The following is an 8,596-nucleotide window of genomic DNA, read 5'->3' on the forward strand; positions in this document are numbered from 1 at the left end:
AATAAGTATCCTAATACCAAATGTAACCATTTTTACCATGTAATATGTAAGTAAACACCAGGCAACAGATGTTTTATGGCTATGTTCCCTAAGAAATTAAATAATATATGTTAAGTAACCACTGATCCACAAGATGATCAAATGTCATGACAAAAAAGGGAAACTGACGCTTACAGAGATAAAAAAACAGATAGGAAAGAAGTAGAGGAGTATAGCTATTTCAGGTATCGAGTGTCTGGAATGCCAACTGTTGACTCAACCCCTCCTCTTGCCTTCCTCTCCCCGGCTCTCCCTCTCTTAACCCCAAACTTTTCCGACCACACACCCCCCTCTCTCTCTTTATCTCTCTCTCTCTCTCTCTCACACACACACAGGAAGAAAAAAAACATTTTGTCTCCACATATATAAGGTCCTATGCATGTGACTGACTGGATATGCTCGTGGACACACTTAACCGACACACTTATCCAAAAGACAGACGCAGACACACACACATCTTCAAACAGTGGGAAAGAAAACATAGCATCTTACAAACCACCTGACAGGAGGGAATATTGTGCAACTGGATCTGCCCATCCTTCACTTTCCCTCTGATGTAAACTGAGTGGACTGGGCCTGGACTGAACCACTAAAAGGATCTCCTCTGTTTTGTTCTCTCTCCCTTTAAAATTTGATATTTTTCTTACCTCTCCGGCAGACTTAGCCATCAATGAGTGTGACCAACTCCTCTGCATACCGATCAGAGCGCAGTTTCCAGCAGACCTCTTCATCCAACAACCCATACATGGAGAAGAGCAGGGGGCTCTTTGCAGAAGACTTTGGCTCTTTCATGCATCCTGAAACGGATGTCTTGGGATTTCCCAGTGCGTTGATTTGACATGAATTCCCAATTGTGGACCAGCATTATTATAATCTACTTATTCCATACATACAGTATCAAGTACTATTTCTGAGTGAATTTGTCTGTGGATTCATACTGTATGAGATGTTCATGTATGTTGGTTTGAACATACAGTGGGGAGAACAAGTATTTGATACACTGACGATTTTGCAGGTTTTCCTACTTACAAAGCATGTAGAGGTCTGTAATTTTTATCATAGGTACACTTCAACTGTGAGAGACGGAATCTAAAACAAAAATCCAGAAAATCACATTGTATGATTTTTAAGTAATTAATTTGCATTTTATTGCATGACATAAGTATTTGATACATCAGAAAAGCAGAACTTAATATTTGGTACAGAAACCTTTGTCTGCAATTACAGAGATCATGGTCCTGTGTGGCTCAGTTGGTAGAGCATGGTGTTTGCCATGCCAGGGTTGTGGGTTTGATTCCCACGGGGGACCAGTATGGAGAAAAACATGTATGAAATGCATGAAATGTATGCATTCACTACTGTAAGTCGCTCTGGATAAGAGTGTCTGCTAAAATGAAGAAAAAAAAATGTATCATAAGTTTCCTGTAGTTCTTGACCAGGTTTGCACACACTGCAGCAGGGATTTTGGCCCACTCCTCCATACAGACCTTCTCCAGATCCTTCAGGTTTCGGGGCTGTCGCTGGGCAATACGGACTTTCAGCTCCCTCAAGATTTTCTATTGGGATCAGGTCTGGATACTGGCTAGGCCACTCCAGGACCTTGAGATGCTTCTTACGGAGCCACTCCTTAGTTGCCCTGGTTGTGTGTTTTGGGTCGTTGTCATGCTGGAAGACCCAGCCACGACCCATCTTCAATGCTCTTACTGAGGGAAGGAGGTTGTATCTCGCGATACATGGCCCCATCCATCCTCCCCTCAATACGGTGCAGTCGTCCTGTCCCCTTTGCAGAAAAGCATCCCCAAAGAATGATGTTTCCACCTCCATGCTTCACGGTTGGGATGGTGTTCTTGGGGTTGTACTCATCCTACTTCTTCCTCCAAACAGGGCGAGTGGAGCTTAGACCAAAAAGCTCTATTTTTGTCTCATCAGACCACATGACCTTCTCCCATTCCTCCTCTGGATCATCCAGATGGTCATTGGCAAACTTCAGACAGGCCTGGACATGCGCTGGCTTGAGCAGGGGGACCTTGCGTGCGCTGCAGGATTTTAATCCATGACGGCGTAGTGTGTTACTAATGGTTTTCTTTGAGACTGTGGTCCCAGCTCTCTTCAGGTCATTGACCAGGTCCTGCCGTGTAGTTCTGGGCTGATCCCTCACCTTCCTCATGATCACTGATGCCCCACGAGGTGAGATCTTGCATGGAGCCCCAGACCGAGGGTGATTGACCGTCATCTTGAACTTCTTCCATTTTCTAATAATTGCGCCAACAGTTGTTGCCTTCTCACCAAGCTGCTTGCCTACTGCCCTGTAGCCCATCCCAGCCTTGTGCAGGTCTACAATATTATCCCTGATGTCCTTACACAGCTCTCTGGTCTTGGCCATTGTGGAGAGGTTGGAGTCTGTTTGATTGAATGTGTGGACAGGTGTCTTTTATACAGGTAACGAGTTCAAACAGGTGCAGTTAATACAGGTAATGAGTGGAGAACAGGAGGGCTTCTTAAAGAAAAACGAACAGGTCTGTGAGAGCCGGAATTCTTACTAGTTGGTAGGTGATCAAATACTTATGTCATGCAATAAAATGCAAATTAATTACTTAAAAATCATACAATGTGATTTTCTGGATTTTTGTTTTAGATTCTGTCTCTCACAGTTGAAGTGTACCTATGATAAAAATGACAGACCTCTACATGCTTTGTAAGTAGGAAAACCTGCAAAATCGGCAGTGTATCAAATACTTCTTCTCCCCACTGTACATGTACATTAAAACCAATCATTCTAAAAGACAGAGGTGTGTGTGTGTCTCTGTGTCTGTGCCACACACGTGTATTTGTGTGTAGATTGCCTGCTGAACTCTATAAGCCTCTGAGCTTGTGCTTGATCCGGCGGCTTCGCAACAGGACAACACAGGGCAAAGGGGAGGGAGGTTTGGTTGCTGGTTAGTAGCAGTAGGGCAGAGCAGGGTATTTCGGTGCTGTGACTAGTATGCCCATGCCTCTATGAAAAGGAGGAGGTTGCTGGTGATGGAGGCAGGACAGGGTAGGATGGGAGGGGCTAGGGGGGCGTCCACCCGTCGGGGGTATTGGACACAGCCAACGCTGTGATCTCACACAAAGAGAATGGCTGGGATGATGCCCGGGAGGTGGCGGGCTAGACTGTTGCATAGCAACCAGCATACACACACACACTGCGACACTGGGCGTCATGTAGCCAAACAGACATATACCTGTATGTTAAGTAAGAATCACCCAGGCATCTCACACAGTGGAATGGTCATTTCCAATTTGGGGACACGCTTCCAACATTGCTTTTTTCTAATCAACACAGAGAGTAAACAGGCCCAGCAGGGTTCATAGACTAGACAAACCTTTGGAATGTGTATGAATGTATTATGCATATACATGTATTTAAGGTGCATCTAAGGTTAAGTAAGAGTTATCATCTTAGTTATTAAGTAAGGATAAGACTGATTGGGCTGCACTCCCCATCTATAGAAAGACAAATAGTGTATAGGTAAAGAAAGGCTAGCTTTCAGTAAGCACCTGCTGAAACTTCCAAATATCTTGCTTGTGTTTCCAGGTCGGACGTGGACAGCAGGGAAGATCAAACCAATGGGAGACAGCTACCAGTTCACAGTGGACGTCCAAGACTTCTCTCCAGAGGACGTCATCGTCACCACCTCCAACAACCAGATCGAAGTCCATGCAGAAAAGGTGGGCAAAACCCTTTTTAGTGACAACTGAATTCTCTATAATTTTGAGAACTCTATCTAAAATGTCTGAGAAATATTTGAGATATTAAAAAATATCTTGGTCCTTTTCTAATCTTTATCATCTCTTCAACAGTTGGCGGCGGACGGTACAGTGATGAACACTTTTACCCACAAGTGCCAGCTGCCTGAGGATGTGGACCCCACCTCTGTGACATCATCATTGGGTGCAGAGGGAACGCTCACAGTTAAGGCCCGCAGACACCCATCCAAGCATGAGCTCACACAGACCTTCCGCACTGAGATCAAGATCTAAGAAGACAGACTGGACTCTCTCATGACCTCTGCTCCCTCGCTGCCTGCAATTTGTAATGCTACAGTATATACTGTCTTTACTATTATACCTGTCCATTCTGGATTTTTTTTTACGTATGTCTTCCTCTTCTGCCATACCACCTCCTCCCATATAGCTGCCTTGAATTGACAATAGTTACCCTACTTTGTTCTTATGTTTTCCCACAGTTATCACACATAGGGTTGAAAAATTCCTGGAACTTTCAATAAACTCTCTGGTTTTCCAGAAAACCTGGTTGGACGATTCCGGATTTCCTGCTCACTCCCTCCTGTTCTGGGAATCGTCCAACCGTTGATTTCGGGAAAACCAGGGAATTTATGGAAAATTCCAGGAATTTTGCTACCGTAATCACACATCACCTCCATGTGTGTGCACACCCTATCCCATCCATCAATAAAGTATTGCTTCTTTCTTCTACTGAACTCTACAGTACTGCTACCATACCAGTATTGTACATTGTAATAGTTTTGTGAGTAGTTGATTGATAAATGATTTCCTATTTTGAGAATATAAACTGTTGTGTACATCAATGTATGGTGTATGGTGTCTATTCATGGCTCAGAAGATCTAGACCAGTGACATAGAAAAAACGAATTAAAAAGTGCAAAGAAATGCCCATCGCTACATTTCTCACTTACCCCTTTCAAACATTTACACCAAATCAAAATCAAATCAAATGTATTTATATAGCCCTTCGTACATCAGCTGATATCTCAAAGTGCTGTACAGAAACCCAGCCTAAAACCCCAAACAGCAAGCAATGCATGTGAAAGAAGCACGGTGGCTAGGAAAAACTCCCTAGGAAAAACTCCCTAGAAAGGCCAAAACCTAGGAAGAAACCTAGAGAGGAACCAGGCTATGAGGGGTGGCCAGTCCTCTTCTGGCTGTGCAGGGTGGATATTATAACAGAACATGGTCAAGATGTTAAAATGTTCATAAATGACCAGCATGGTCAAATAATAATAATCATAGTAGTTGTCGAGGGTGCAACAAGCACGTCCGGTGAACAGGTCAGGGTTCCATAGCCGCAGGCAGAACAGTTGAGACTGGAGCAGCAGCACGGCCAGGTGGACTGGGGACAGCAAGGAGTCATCATACCAGGTAGTCCTGAGGCATGGTCCTAGGGCTCAGGTCCTCCGAGAGAAAGACAGAAAGAGAGAAAGAGAGAATTAGAGAGAGCATATTTAAATTCACACAGGACACCGGATAAGACAAGAGAAATACTCCAGATGTAACAGACTGACCCTAGCCCCCCGACACATAAACTACTGCAGCATAAATACTGGAGGCTGAGACAGGAGGGATCAGAAGACACTGTGGCCCCATCCGATGATATCCCCCCAGACAGGGCCAAACAGGCAGGATATAACCCCACCCACTTTGCCAAAGCACAGCCCCCACACCACTAGAGGGATGTCTCCAACCACCAACTTACCATCCTAAGACAAGGCCGAGTATAGCCCACAACGATCTCCGCCACGGCACAACCCAAGGGGGGGCGCCAACCCAGACAGGAAGACCACGTCAGTGACTCAACCCACTCAAGTGACGCACCCCTCCCATGGACGGCATGGAAGAACACCAGTAAGCCAGTGACTCAGCCCCTGTAAAAGGGTTAGAGGCAGAGAATCCCAGTGGAAAGAGGGGAACCGGCAAGGCAGAGACAGCAAGGGCGGTTCGTTGCTCCAGCCTTTCCGTTCACCTTCACACTCCTGGGCCAGACTATACTTAATCATAGGACCTACTGAAGAGATAAGTCTTCAGTAAAGACTTAAAGGTTGAGACTGAGTCTGCGTCTCTCACATTGGTAGGCAGACCATTCCATAAAAATGGAGCTCTATAGGAGAAAGCCCTACCTCCAGCCGTTTGCTTAGAAATTCTAGGGACAATTAGGAGGCCTGCGTCTTGTGACCGTAGCGTACGTGTAGGTATGTACGGCAGGACCAAATCGGAAAGATAGGAAGGAGCAAGCCCATGTAATGCTTTGTAGGTTAGCAGTAAAACCTTGAAATCAGCCCTTGCCTTAACAGGAAGCTAGTGTAGGGAGACTAGCACTGGAGTAATATGATCAAACTTTTTGGTTCTAGTCAGGATTCTAGCAGCCGTATTTAGCACTAACTGAAGTTTGTTTAGTGCTTTATCCGGGTAGCCGGAAAGTAGAGCATTGCAGTAGTCCAGCCTAGAAGTAACAAAAGCATGGATTAATTTTTCTGCGTCATTTTTGGACAGAAAGTTTCAGATTTTTGCAATGTTACGTAGATGGAAAAAAGCTGTCCTTGAAACAGTCTTGATATGTTCATCAAAAGAGAGATCAGGGTCCAGAGTAACGCCGAGGTCCTTCACAGTTTTATTTGAGACGACTGTACAACCATCCAGATTAATTGTCAGATTCAACAGAAGATCTCTTTGTTTCTTGGGACCTAGAACAAGCATCTCTGTTTTGTCCGAGTTTAAAAGTAGAAAGTTTGCAGCCATCCACTTCTTTATGTCTGAAACACAGGCTTCTAGCGAGGGCAATTTTGGGGCTTCACCATGTTTCATTGAAATGTACAGCTGTGTGTCATCCGCATAGCAGTGAAATTTAACATTATGTTTTCGAATGACATCCCCCAAGAGGTAAAATATATAGTGAAAACAATAGTGGTCCTAAAACGGAACCTTGAGGAACACCGAAATTTACAATTGATTTGTCAGAGGACAAACCATTCACAGAGACAAACTGATATCTTTCCGACAGATAAGATCTAAACCAGGCCAGAACTTGTCCATGTAGACCAATTTGGGATTCCAATCTCTCCAAAAGAATGTGGTGATCGATGGTATCAAAAGCGGCACTAAGATCTAGGAGCACGAGGACAGATGCAGAGCCTCGGTCTGACGTCATTAAAAGGTCATTTACCACCTTCACAAGTGCAGTGTCAGTGCTATGATGGGGTCTGAAACCAGACTGAAGTCTTTCGTATACATTGTTTGTCTTCAGGAAGGCAGTGAGTTGCTGTGCAACAGCTTTTTCAAAATTTTTTGAGAGGAATGGAAGATTCGATATAGGCCGATAGTTTTTTATAATTTCTGGGTCAAGATTCTGCTTTTTCAAGAGAGGCTTTATTACTGCCACTTTTAGTGAGCTTGGTACACATCCGGTGGATAGAGAGCCGTTTATTATGTTCAACATAGGAGGGCCAAGCACAGGAAGCAGCTCTTTCAGTAGTTTAGTTGGAATAGGGTCCAGTATGCAGCTTGAGGGTTTGGAGGCCATGATTATTTTCATCATTGTGTCAAGAGATATAGTACTAAAACACTTTAGTATCTCCCTTGATCCTAGGTCCTGGCAGAGTTGTGTAGACTCAGGACAATGGAGCTTTGGAGGAATACCCAGATTTAAAGAGAGCTGTCCATTATTTTAGCATGTCATTATGACCAATAGAAGCACATACTATAAAAGTTTAGGGCAACACAAAGTATTTGTGAGAGTAGTAAGAGAAGTTTATCACTGTGTTCAGAATGAGACAGCCTATAGGGAGGAGGTCAGAGACCTCGCCCCCAATCTCATCAACGGGGCTGTAGTAGAGCAGGTTGAGAGCTTCAAGTTCCTTGGTGTCCACATCACCAACAAACTAACATGGTCCAAGCACACCAAGACAGTCATGAAGAGGGCACGACAAAACCTATTGCCCCTCAGGAGACTGAAAAGATTTGGCATGGGTCCTCAGATCTTCAAAAGGTTCTACAGCTGCACCATCGACAGCATACTGACAGGTTGCATCACTGCCTGGTATGGCAACTGCTCAGCCTCCGACCGCAAGGCACTACAGAGGGTAGTGCGTACGGCCCAGTACATCACTGGGACTAAGCTTCCTGCCATCCAGGACTTCTATACCAGGTGGTGTCAGAGGAAGGCCCTAAAACTCCAGCCACCCTAGTCATAGACTGTTCTCTCTGCTACTTCACGGCAAGCGGTACCGGAGCGCCAAGTCTAGGTCCAAGAGGCTTCTAAACAGCTTCTACCCCCAAGCCATAAGACTCCTGAACAGCTAATCAAATGGCTACCCAGACTATTTGCATTGCCCCCCCCCCCACGCTGCTGCTACTCTCTGTTATTATATATGCATAGCCACTTTAATAACTCTACCTACATGTACATAATTACCTCAATTACCTCGACACCAGTGCCCCCTGCACATTGGCACATTGACTCTGTACCGGTACCCCCTGTATATATCCCCACTATTGTTATTCACTGCTGCTCTTTAATTATTTGTTATTCTTATCTCTGACTTTTTTAGGGATTTTCTTAAAACTGCATTGTTGGTTAAGGGCTTGTAAGTAAGCATTTCACTTTAAGGTCTACACCTGTTGTATTCGGTGCATGTGACAAATAAAATTTGATTTGAACCACATCGGAGAAGCATCCTGAGTACGATCAGGCATAGCGCGCCATCGCGTGGTCATTTTTAACAGCACGCCATACGCAGGAATAAAACTGCGCGTGCGCAAT

General features: G+C 44.7%; 1 protein-coding gene across 1 annotated transcript; it reads left to right on the forward strand.

The window, feature by feature from the left end:
• The first annotated feature begins 409 nt into the window (after positions 1-409).
• Positions 410-4,631, forward strand: LOC106572014 (heat shock protein beta-7). The gene is made up of 3 exons (XM_014145711.3): positions 410-863; positions 3,617-3,750; positions 3,883-4,631. Exons 1-3 carry the CDS (start codon positions 710-712, stop codon positions 4,060-4,062), a joined length of 468 nt encoding a protein of 155 aa, XP_014001186.1. The 5' UTR covers positions 410-709; the 3' UTR covers positions 4,063-4,631.
• Positions 4,632-8,596: the final 3,965 nt, after the last annotated feature.

Source organism: Salmo salar, chromosome 15 (genome assembly GCF_965601325.2).
Source record: "Salmo salar chromosome 15, fSalSal1, whole genome shotgun sequence".
Lineage (NCBI taxonomy): Eukaryota > Metazoa > Chordata > Actinopteri > Salmoniformes > Salmonidae > Salmo > Salmo salar.

Bases quoted from the DNA above. Each gene is read 5' to 3' on its own strand.
- LOC106572014 (XM_014145711.3), top strand. From the start codon at position 710: ATGAGTGTGACCAACTCCTCTGCATACCGATCAGAGCGCAGTTTCCAG. The intron at 864-3,616 runs GTGCGTTGATTT...TTGTGTTTCCAG, and splicing joins GGATGTCTTGGGATTTCCCA to GTCGGACGTGGACAGCAGGG. The intron at 3,751-3,882 runs GTGGGCAAAACC...TCTCTTCAACAG, and splicing joins TCGAAGTCCATGCAGAAAAG to TTGGCGGCGGACGGTACAGT.